At 36.1% G+C, this 12,909-nt stretch overlaps 2 protein-coding genes across 10 annotated transcripts in view; one reads left to right on the forward strand and one right to left on the reverse strand.

The window, feature by feature from the left end:
- The window catches only part of LOC127848007 (dynein axonemal assembly factor 11-like), a 234,516-nt gene that overhangs the window by 89,907 nt on the left and 131,700 nt on the right, over positions 1–12,909 (forward strand). The window lies entirely within an intron of this gene.
- The window catches only part of LOC127848005 (uncharacterized), a 139,760-nt gene that overhangs the window by 61,103 nt on the left and 65,748 nt on the right, over positions 1–12,909 (reverse strand). For all 7 annotated transcript variants that reach the window (XM_052380273.1, XM_052380274.1, XM_052380272.1 and 4 more), the window contains exons 5-9: positions 12,544–12,692; positions 12,138–12,294; positions 6,797–6,963; positions 2,360–2,506; positions 135–300 (exon numbers count right to left, since the gene is read on the reverse strand). In XM_052380273.1, the coding sequence (XP_052236233.1) occupies positions 135–300; positions 2,360–2,506; positions 6,797–6,963; positions 12,138–12,294; positions 12,544–12,692 (786 nt within the window). The remainder of the gene's footprint in view (positions 1–134; positions 301–2,359; positions 2,507–6,796; positions 6,964–12,137; positions 12,295–12,543; positions 12,693–12,909) is intronic.

The following is a 12,909-nucleotide window of genomic DNA, read 5'->3' on the forward strand; positions in this document are numbered from 1 at the left end:
ACTTTTATTTAGTTTGATAACATAAGACGTATTTCAAAACATGCAACGTATTAATATTGAATTATAAATTGTTAACTACATTCGTAAAGCGCATAGATGCCAAGATATATTAAAATTTTGTATTTTAATACCACCTAGCATTCATCATTCTGCATAGTACAGTTGCCTCTTCCGCGCCAAACATGTTGTCACAGATGGTTCCCCATGCGCCGCTGATTTTCAGTTCGACCGTACCTCGATATAAATATGGTGAAAACTCCTGGTGAACTAGGCGTATGTCTTGGACGATCATCGGTCTGCCTGTTTAATGATACATAGCTTTATTTGACTTTTTCATGGATGGACGTTAATAATATACAATTATTAACTTAACAGAAGTGTGCTACCATATTACCAGAGTGTCTATCTTTAAAACGCGTACGTATTTGAGATCTGCGTAAATTGTAAAAATGAATGATAATTTATAGATTTTATTATATATGATATATAATCGATAAGCCAAAGTCCAAAATACTCTTAAAACTAATCATGAACCTTTTAATAGGCTTCGTACCGACAATATTTCGAAAGACATCAGTAAAATAATATATATTTTATAATAATAATCGCACAGGTAGTATTTATGCCTCTGGAGTGAAATCGAGTTCGTTTTCTAACTTCGTACCAATCGAACATTAAGGTATTTATTATTTTCGCACCAAGAGCTTTCAAATACAGACATAAATAAAGATATTTTATAAAAAACGAAAATAGTACAGTGAAATAAAGGTAATCTTCTTTCATGAGAACTCGAACCATTTTAAAATGTATTGACTGATTTTCAATCGATTGAGAAGCTTAATGATTAAGTATCAATATGGCATAGATCGCTCACCTGTGTTTGGCGTTTCCAATTTCAAAACAGATATACTATTTGAATATTTATGCAGAGGAACAAATTCTGATGGAACATACCAAATATATTTTTTTTTACACTTTGCACGTTCCATCCCAGACAAAGCCTTTTTTTACCCCATTGGCAGGATTTGAAAAAATCTTAGGAACGGACCACTGTACACGATAAACATAACAACTTCAAGACTATTGTTTCATACAAGTTTTGTTTAATTTTTCCATATACGTTTATATAACTTATGCGACCCTTGTACAAAGCCATTTTTACCCTATGGGCATGATTTGAAAAATCTTTGTAGTGGGGCCCCAATCCAATGTTAAAACAACATGTTTAATATCAAATCCCTGAGTATTTTGATTTCGGATAATCATTTAAAGAGTTATTCACCTTATCTGTCATTATAAACCACTAGACCCTTAGTGTGCTTCAAGTTTTTTACCCTATGGGTATGATGTGAACAAACGTTCTACATGACCTGTATCTTATGTTTCCTAACATATATCAAAGCTCTTTCTTTGACTTGTGGTTTCAGGTATGCAATTTGTTTAAAGTTGTTCGGTATATTTACTTTAAAAGTCGAAGTGAAAAAAAATCAGACCCCGTGTTCACAAAACGATTTTGCAATCGAAAATCTATTTTAACTGACATCGATTTTCATGTTTGTCTGTCAACTACAATGTAAATCCATTTTCAATGACAAGCAAAATCGATTTTTATTTTTTATCCATGGGGCGTGGCAAGTTTTTTTTCCCAGTGGCATGTTTTTGACAAACTTTCTTCAGGACCCGTACACCAACTATTTACTTCATAACCTTGTGATTTCAGAAAATATTTCTTTAGTTATTGTTATTTACTAAATAATTATAATAAAATATATGACCAATTAGACGAGGGCAGTTTTGAACCACGGGACATGGCTTGAATACTCCTTGTAGATGACCAGAATGCGATGTGAAACACCAAATATTTACGCCCCTCCCCGATCCGTGCGGTTACTGATAGGAATATGTTCACAGTTACTTAGTATAAAAGTTTATATATCATGTGACCCCTGGGGCATTTCCAGTCTTAACCACAGAAGCATGACCCGAAATAAACCTTGCACATGACCACTAAACGATGTAACACACCAACTATTAAACATTTTAACCTTGCGGTTTCACAATTGTTATTTTAAAAGTTATTTATTACACAATTCATTATAAATCTATTGACTTCTAGGGCGTGGACATATTTAACCCCTTGCATACGACTTGAACTTTGTAGAGTACCACTAGACAATTTTACACACCATATATTCAAAGCCGGTCACTAAAGGATCATCTCAGTGAAGTTTTGTTAAAATCCACTGAGCTGTTAAGATAGGATGTTTCTTGACGAAGGACGACCATGGATTTAGAAGAGCACCACCAGCAATAGCTCAACATGAGCATTTTATGCTCAGGTGAGAAAAAATTAACTTACATTCTTCGGTGTTACTCCAAGATCCATTGTTTTCACATATGTATTTAACATGCGTAGGGCTGTCATTGTGACATCGAACTGTTAAAGTTTTGGCTGTGTCATTGTATAGCTCCATAAATCCGTAAGGTACGTTTACCCGACCACATTCTGAAATGTGATTACAAACAATTATTACATCGAGCTTAATTGTATGTACTTATTTTTTAATGGGTATTCTATACACACGCATCTCATTCACGCTGATCATATTTAAATACTGCACTTTCTTAAAATCATTTTAAGCGTTCTTAGTCATGAATCAGGAAAGGCATCTTGGCGGTATTTGAAGCGAAACAATGCATACATATACTAAGAGAGATTATCTTCTATCACTGAAATATGTGTAAATAAAATTAATAAAACGATTGCGTCAACTGTGCTAAATCATGTTTGTATAGCTAATAATGTGTGTCTTTAGTTTGTTTCGAATGGATGGTCTGAATTAACTACATATGCTGCTTTCAAAGAATATGCCAAAGGAGGATTACATAGCCATTTGTAATTCATTGTTTGATAAAAATTTTACTCTAAATTCAGTTTTTAAAATTTCCATTATGGCAAACTGTTCCTTGCCGTTCACTTGATATCAATATTAAAATATGCAAACGGAACTCAACATGTGAATAATAAAAGAAAATGAATTAAAATGTGCCATTTTGTATTGCAAAATAGACTAGCGCTTAAAAATATATATGAAAATGATTATACCTACCATTTTGATAACCAAATATTCAAATGTACACAGGTCACAGTATAGGCATCTATAAATTCATATATACCGCACATATATTTGTCTCTTCTTTGCGTATAAACTTAACAGGTCCGTTTGTTTGAATAGTGTCCGGTAAAGATGCGCGCGCATCTAGTCAGCGGGCGCTATACAGTATAGCGCCCGCTGACTAGATGCGCGCAAATCATTAAGTGTCCGCTAGAATGTTAGTTATTTGTATCATTTGTGCAAGTTTTACAACGCAAAGATTTTTCGAGTACTGTTTTCTTTGTTTAAAAAAATGTCGTCTGGTGGTGGCAGATTTGTTTTTAAAAATACATTTTGTATTCTTGTTTTACAACGGTACATAGTATTAATAGTAACTGATAAATATTGATGGAATGTATATTGTGTTATTTATGTTTATTTCTATTGACATTTATCTGCACAAAAATGTTAGGTATAATATGCCTTCGGCTTCGGTCCAAATACTATTTGGGGCTGCCTGGCTTGTCACTATTCTGGCATAGGGCCTTAAGTGAGGTTTTCTTTTTATTTTTTAGTTAAAATCAATTACAAAACCTCAACCATTTACAGATTTTGTCGAAAAGAAGGCGATATAATTGAGCATATTTGTGTGTCTGTAAGTTCGTAAAAAGATGTACCTAAATATATATTCAAAAGATTTTAACGTCTGTTAGATGTCAATAACGCTCCTCTTTTTTGATATAAAAATACAATTTGCCCATTAAATTTAACACTCATGATTTTTATTATATTACTAGATAATTGTAAAATGAATCGAACATGACCAAATCTTAGGGTTGGAAAGTTTACTTAACACTACCATGGTTTGCAAGAATGAAATGAACAATTCAACTAAAAGTAAAGAATTTAGCTGAATATATAGATTTTTAAAAAATATTTGAAATACATAATCCGTATTTATATTTTCTGTTAAAACATTTGATCTATCTGCTTTGTAACGGAATAGTGGCATTCTGCTGGCATCTCTAGCTTCACGTTAATTTGTTGACTTTCAATTATATTGCTTAATAATTTTATTTTCAAGTTTTCAATGTTCATTTTTTTCTGGCAGAATTTAAATGATTATTTAGTAACAATAAAGAAATAGTTTTCAAGAATCCTGACAGTTTTATTTCAGCTTAAAATAGACATATGATGGTCAATGTCTACACTTTTGCTTTCGATGCAATCATGCTAAATAATAAAAGTAAAAGCTAAAAAAACACTCGTTTTATTGATAGTTAGTTGGTTCCTTTTTCCTAGGTCCTTAATTCACATTCGAATACGGATTAAGGAGCAGATTGATATATATTTTAAAAGGAAAACTATAATATATTTTTTTAATAAATCTAAACATAATAAGTACATAACATTAACATTATGTATTACGATAAATACTTATGTGTCTTTTTCGCGCTTGAAAACGATTTCTTTTTAACCGAATTGGTATTTTCCACTCCGAATACTATCTTCACATCATCTAAAAATGAAACCTATAATTATATTGCACATTTATCATATATAAAAATGTTATCTTGTGCATTTCAACATATTTGTTTGGATGTATACTCCTGTTTCTTTATTGTTAATGAAGGTTAGGTATCAACAATACTTATGGAAGTGCATTTCCAATCGGTTTCATTCAATACTAACACAGTTGCTTATTCGGTTTGAATATGGTATAAAGAATTTGCTAATTATTTCTTATTCAAATCGAATAAGGAACTGATATTTTTATCATCTTTAAAAGTAAATGAAATTGAACAAAAGAGTATTTCACATCAATGAAAATCATTGCATATGTAGGTTTGTTAATAAAAATATCATTGCAATATATTTCACTCAATTTACCTTAACGATAACCCAGTTCCTTATTCGGTTCGAATAAGACATAAGGAACTGGTTTCTTATTAAAGCGTGACTATGATATGCTAGGAAATATATATTTGTGACCAAGTCAATTTTCTCTATATTTTATGATGTTGTGTAACCTTTGCTCTTATTTTAAGAATCTTATTTTTTGATGTGTTACGCCTGGCTTTTGTTTTGGAGGGAAAAAGCGCGGTTTTAGTTCAAAAGGTATTTCAGTAATATTATAAGGTTTTTAAGTGGTTTTGTATTGTCTTTCTTTTTGATTGAGTATATAGCAAACGGTTTCAATGCATGGTTTTCTATTTAATTACGTATTTTGTTTAATAATTTAGTACATAAAATACTTTATCATATTATTCCGCGAGTATCCAAAATGGCAGCAAAATGGACAGTTCACTTTAAGTCTTTACTAATATGATTCACATGTATTACACAATAATAAATGTTTGCATGTTTTAACTTACAGCAACCAAGAGAGACAGTTGAGAGTATTTGCCAGAGGCTTTGCAAACAATTCAATTCCATAAATTGGTAAGGATTCATTGTGGTGTATGTACAGTTGTTTGTCCAATCTACATGTGTGTATGTGTGTATGTGCTTTGTGTTATGAATATTTCACGTTGTTATATCTGTATGCTGTTGTATGTGTTTATATTATATATTTGTAGTGTAAATGGCCACTAGAATTTGTCTGTTTATTTATTATGTCATATGAATTATTATTTTTATGTTTTATGAATGATTATATATTAATAATTAATTTCATTAATTTCATGTACATGTAGATCTACCTATTACTTAATATGTGTTATTTTCTATTTCAGATTTGATTCTACATACGTCTTATTTAACTGTCAGCTACTACATAATAAACTTGATGAACTGAACCTTGAACGTTGGAAGTATATCTAGACACAAGAACCCAGAACATTGCTGCTGTAAAAGCAGTAGGTTACATATTTAACCCTATTTTTATTACAGATAGGAGATATGGCTACTATTCGTTTTAGTATATTTTCATCGAGCCTCAGAAAGTTACACTTTCGGTGCAAATGCACATTTTTGCATGGAATACTATCAGTAATAATTCTCTTTTTACTATGTGTTCCGACTTCTATCTAAAGTAATCTTGCTTTTGAAACCGTCGTCATGACTGTTAATACAGTTTGTGTCAGATTAAGTTTGCATATTTCAAATTAATTATTTAATACAAACAGTTACTGATCTATTATTTCATAAGATGCAAACTGTCGTATGCTAAATCTTGCATAAATAATACTTAAAATAACATCATTTGTTTAATAGTTCCAACATGGTAATCCTGAAATGTCGTTGCAATATCTTTGTGATATCTAATATAATTTTTTTTTTATAATCTTAATATAAACTGCTTAGATTGAATATAATACTTGTACATAGTTTTGTTTATAGACAAGTATTTGGTATTATGCAATAAGTAATTAATCGCACAACGTTATTTTCTGTTTTGGCATATATTGAAAACGGAAAAAAATGCAATCAATTGATTTGATAAAAATAATAATAATTATTTATTGTATTGAAGTTTTGTCTTGACTTTGATCAAAGTGTTATTATTGTATGCTGCTGTCATATAAATTCATGCATAATTAAAGGTAATTTGTGTAATTTATTGGTAAACATAATTTTTGCAGTAAATGTGTTTTTTTAAATATTGCTTAAATTGAATACGGTAAAAACTATGAATGTGATTTTATGCCAATATGTGTATATGTCATTCGAGGTCAAATCTAACTTTATTCTAAAAGTACCTGTACACAACAGTTTGACAGCTCCTTCTTCGCAGGTGTAGCCGGAGTATGGAGTTGTGTATGTGCAGTTGTTTATGTGACTTTCTTGACCGGAGCATCGCAAATCTCGTATCATTGGATAACGACCGCTCGTGTTGTATTGGTATTCAATGTTGAACAAAGAAGCACTGAAAGGCAAAATTCGGATAATGCGTGGCAGTTAGAGGATAGTATAGCATAATTTCTCTAATTATGCTGAATGGGTTAAGGTCCCCCTGGGTACTACTTCCGCGTATCCCGGTTACTTTGAAGTATACTTCACCCTACACCGATTTTAAAATGATTCTTTTTGCTACGACGTTATACTTACAGGTGCCCCATCTTTCATAATAAAAAAATTCGTACCCAACAATTTTTGAACCCATTTTTGTTTTGTACCCAATTGTGTTAGTACCCAAATTTTTTTGGTCACCAAATTTTTGTACCCATTTTATATCGTACCCATTTTTCGTTCTTACCCACCATTTTTATACCAAATTATTTTTTGCACCTTCATTATTTTTGTCATTAATGTTTCGTTCCCAAAATTGTCGTACCCACATTTTTTCGTACCCATATTCTTATCAAATGTTTTATACCCGAATTTGTTTTCGTTCCAATTTTTTTTGGCATAATTTGCTCGTACCCAAAATTTTCGTACCCACTTTTTTTAATTTGCGAAAATTTCAAAACAAAAAAATGTGGGAACGACAATTTTGGGTACAAAAAAAGTGCGTGAAGAAAACACAATGGTGGCAAGAGTGACACTCGACAACATGAGAAAAGATCGCGATTAATCTGGCCGCAACTTTGGTGCACGTCTGAGAGGACAGCCTGACATTTGCAAATTAGTGATTGACTGCAACAATTGTGCGGCCAAAGTTAATTACACTGAAGCAATCATGCGTGATGTTCTCACCAGAGGTGGTGCTGACCCTGACATTCAAATTGACTTACTTGGTTATAAAAACCAGAACATGTCGCTAGAGGAAGTGCTCCGATTCGTGAAAGCCAAGGAAGCAGTAAAAAGGTCAGCTTCGAGACTTTGAGACTCCCATGCTGTTGGAGCAGCCACCAGTTACAAAAAGCATCAATAGTCAAGCAGAGACACCGAAGAAGCTTGCTCCTACTGTGGCAAACGTGGCCACGGAAAGAATAGAACTGCACTAGAACACAAGACTCAGTGCTCAGCTTATGGCCACAGGTATGCCCAAGGCAGACGTGAACACCACTTTGAGAGTGTGTGCCGTAGTGTGGACAATCCAAAGCGCCATTCACACACGTAGCCTTAAAACTTTGACAAGGAAAGTTCTCTAATTGACACATTATGGACTTTAGAATCCTGTCAAAAACAACATCAGGATGTGAACACTGTAAATAATAATAAATACAGCATCCCGCTTTAATGTCTAGGACAACCTGTCTGACACATGGTTTCCCTGAAGCTCTTAGCCTCACCATTCGTACACGTGTCTTACAGGCTCTACCAGAGGACTACTTTGCACTTGGCATCAATCTTCTCAAACCGTCTCTAGCTACAGTGATACTGTCTATGGCTGATACCGGATGCCAGAGCTGCCTTGCCGGTCTCAAAGTTGTACATCGCCTTGTGGTTCGTGAATCTGACCTCATCCCTGTGACAATTCGCATGCACACAGAGAACAATAATGGCAATAAAATTATCGGTGCCCTATTACTGCGGATGTTGAGCAAGGACTCTAGTAGTCAAGTGGTTGAAACCAGGGAGATGACATATGTTACCGACTCATCGGACAAACTGCTTCTGAGTCGAGAAGCCTGTATCAATCTTGGTATCATCACAGACAACTTTTCGGAAATCCATGCCTCACAACAATACAGTGCAGCAGCATTGAATGGTGACGACAAAGCTCCATGTGGATGCCCTGCCCGTCAACTACCACCAGCTCCACCTAGTACATTAACATGCTCACCGACAGAAGAGAATCGTGTCAAACTGCAACAATATCTCCTTGAGTTCTACAAAGCAAGCACCTTTATGTGAACATAAAACACTTCGGCTGATGGGCAGTCCGCCAACGAAACTTCTGGTAGATCCCAACGCTCCCAACGCTAAACGAGTTGCTTACAACACACCAGTACCAGTTCAAATCCACTGGCGAGATGCAGTCAAGGCAGGTCTTGACCAAGACGTTCGACATGGCTTCATTCAGTCCGTTCCTATTGGAGAGCCTGTCACTAGGTGTACAAAGAAAAGTGGACAGCCAAGACGCACTGTTGATCTTCAGGCCCTCAATGATCATGCCACATGTGAGACACATCACACCTGATGATCTAATGGACAGTTTCGTATTAGCGGTACACTGGCTAGACATGTGCGGTCAAAAAGACCTAACACTGAATCCAGAAAAATGTGTGTTGGGGCTGATGTTGTGGAATTTGCAGGATTTGAAATTACACGCAGCGATGTAAGACGCTGTCCGAAATACGTACCATCCATCATTACCTTCCCCACGCCAAAAGACATAACATATTTGCGTTCCTGGTTTGGTCTAGTAAACCAGATATCATATGGTTTCAGCATGGCCGAAATAATGCTACCCTTTAGGGAACTTTTGAAACCTGGCAGTCCGTTCAACTGGAACAAATATTTTTAGACTGTCTTTGATGAGTCGAAACTACTGATCGCCAGCGATATAAAATAGGGAGTTCGTATCTTTGACCCCAAAAGACCCACATGTCTGGCGACCGACTTGTCAAAATTCGGTATTGGATTATGGCTCCTTAAAAGTACTGCACAAATTTAAAGAAGGAACCCTTTTGTTGCCCATCTGGATGGAAGATCACACTTGTTGACAGCAGATTCACTCATCCAGCAGAGTCTCGCTATGCACAAGTTGAGGGTGAAGCACTTGCCATCGCAGATTCCCTTGACAAGGCCAGGTACTTCATCGTAGGCTGCGTAGACCTCATCATCGCTGTTGACCATAAGCCTCTCCTCGAGCTTTTTAAGAACGATCCCTTGAGGACATCTATTATACTCGTCTTAGAAACTTGAAAGAGAAAACGCTACGCTGCAGGTTCCGGATGGTCCACATCCCAGGTGTAAAATATCGCGCCGCTGACTGCCTATCACGTTATCCAACCAGTTATGGCAGAAAAACTGATGTTACCAGATGATTATAAACACATCGATTCAACCTCTGCGTGTCCAGCAAGCCGCAGCTCTCTCATGACTGGTTTGAGAATGCAAGAAGATTAGGAGGACTCCATAGATGAATGGGTCATTACAGGTGTTGTTTTATCCATTAATACTCTCAACATTGGATCAGTCACCTGGGACAGAGTTCGCACAGCAACAGCGAGCGATCAAGACATGCTAGCATTGACCGACATCATCGAATCTGGTATCCCGAAACACCGTCACCAGCTGCCAGAATCGCTCAGAGACTACTTTCAGTACCATGAAGGTCTATCTACAGTCGACGGTGTCATCCTATACAAAGACCGTGTTGTTATACCATCATCACTGAGAAACGAAGTACTCTAGGCTCTGCACGCAGCTCATCAAGGTGTCTCCTCCATGGTTGCTAGGGCAGATACATCAGTATTTTGGCCAGAAATCACACCTGCAGTTACGGCTCTTCATACCAGTTACCAACAATGCAACCGTAGTGCACCATCAAATCCTAGCCCAAAACCTGTACCTCCATTAAGCCCAGAGTATCCGTTCTAGTGTCTATGTGCTGAGTATTTCAGCTACCAAAGACAGCATGTCCTTGTTGTAGTGGACCATTATTCCAACTGGCCCATTGTAGAGCAGTCTGCTTACGGAGCCCAACGACTGATCACATGTCTTCGACGTATCTTTGTGACATATGGAATACCAGATGAACTTGCCTCTGATGTATGCCTTGAATTCACTGCTGCAGCGCCACGTCAATTGCTGAGTGATTGGGGGGTACATCATCGCCTTTCCTCCGTAACCTTCCCATACAGCTTTTGTAGTGCCGAAATTGGTGTTAACACAGTGAAGCGTCTCCTTATGGATATCATAACTTCCACTGGTGACATAACACAGATGCCTTCCTGCCATGTGCATATTGGGCCGTCCCATTCGAGACTTTATACCAATTCCACATGGAAAGTATAAACCTCATGAAACTTGGTTAAGTATGTCACTGGCCCGTAAAGAAGCCCTGCGAAACAGGCACAGGCGGTGTGCAGAAAAACTGTCAGAGCACACTCAAAAATTACCTCCTCCAGCTGTGGGAGATAATGTTCGCCTGCAAAACCAGATTGGACTCTATCCTCGCAAGTGGGACAAGTCTGGAGTGGTAATTGAAGTTCCACAATATGAACAGTATGTGGTACGACTAGATGGATTAAGACGGGTAACCCTTCGCAATAGGAAGTTTCTGCGGAAGTATGTCTCGTTTAACTACATTCACGACGGCTGTCCATTAAAAGTGACCTAGCACTAACACTACATGCAGCTTCAACTGAAAATCCCACAGGACACTCCACACCAGCAGGTACCTCAACACATGCAACCAGATCTATGCCGGCTGCAACCAACACTGAGATCCCAACAAACTCTGCTCCTCACTCTACTGTGTCACACAGTAAGGTAACGCCAAGCAGCAATGAAACACCCAGCAAAAGTAACCTGCAGCAGAGTCGTCGTCAGCTAGCATATACAGAGCCTCTGAGTCCTGACAGTCGACCAGTAGACGTTTCCGTGGACACACGACCAAGTCGTGAGACACCAAACCGCATAACCCCGCAAACGAACCTGTTGTGCACTCAAGTCAGACGATCAGGAAGAACTAGAATTGCCATAGAGTGGCAGAAAGACTATGTCATGTGATTGTTGACAAAGACTCATATATTTGACCACATCAAAGCCATTTTCCTTGTTTGTTGTTAAAAAGTTCACATTTCTTCTTAATTTATAAGGGGGTAGACCTAGTGGGCTCCAATGTTCCCAGTATTTATTGTTATCAGTCATTGTTCAACTTCAGTTAAAGTGCAATATTATTTCATATGAACAGTTCATACCCAAAGACTTGGGGGTAGATAGAGGATAGTATAGCATCATTTCTCTAATAATCACTGTATAGATCTAATAATCATCATTGTTAATTTAAGATCTTGATCATTGTCGATGGAAATAAAGATCCTGAAGCAAATAGTTGGCATTTATTTAGTAGTCTTTTTTAGTTGCCATTTTAATTATGATAATCTTGTTATCAAAGCATTCGTTATAACTAAAGTTGTCAGAGCTGTGCAAATAATTATACGTTTTTTTACGATTAGTTATTTGTGTTTTAATCTTACGTACTTCAAACCTATCATTTTGCAAAGGACTTGTGCATCTTCAAATTCGAAATTATTTTGACAGATTGTTCCAATTACGTCCTCAACATGCAGTTCCGCTCGTCCATCGAATGCACTTGATCCGTCGATCAGTTGAATTGAGTTGATATTTAAAGGAAATCCTACAAAAGAGCCTCAACGAGATGTTAATTTACAAGAATACTATATACACTAATCTCAGGGAAAAATGTTTTTGATTTGTTTTAACTTTCGGAACAAATCTTTGTGTCATACATCAATACCTGAAACAACAGAAACGCGTTTAATAATAAAAAAGATCGTGTTCCGCACATGGAAATACTATTCAAGTGAACAATTACGAAATCGCATTCAAGTGACTAAATAAACATCAACACATTTATAATCGATACCTTCACAGGCAACGTACAACTGATAATAACATTTATAAACAGTTGTGTAGTTGCACGAGTTCACGTGAACGGCATTCCAAGGACAATTTGTGAAACCGATAAACCTATTAATAGTGTTGTATCTCCCTGCACGTCTATTTGTAACATATCTGAAACAGAGTTAAATATATTTGAATCACGAACAATGCCTCAGGATACATATGGACGAGTTATTGGTAAGTTTATTAGGTTATTTCACTACTACAAAATAATGCGTAAATAACATGTATCTACTTTTCATAACAAGGACCCATACCAGCATAGCGACCATAATCTTGAATAGAGATCACCATTACACTGGTTTGCAAACAGTTCATAAATTTGGAC

This window comes from Dreissena polymorpha, chromosome 10 (assembly GCF_020536995.1).
Source record: "Dreissena polymorpha isolate Duluth1 chromosome 10, UMN_Dpol_1.0, whole genome shotgun sequence".
In the NCBI taxonomy this organism is placed as follows: Eukaryota; Metazoa; Mollusca; class Bivalvia; order Myida; family Dreissenidae; genus Dreissena; species Dreissena polymorpha.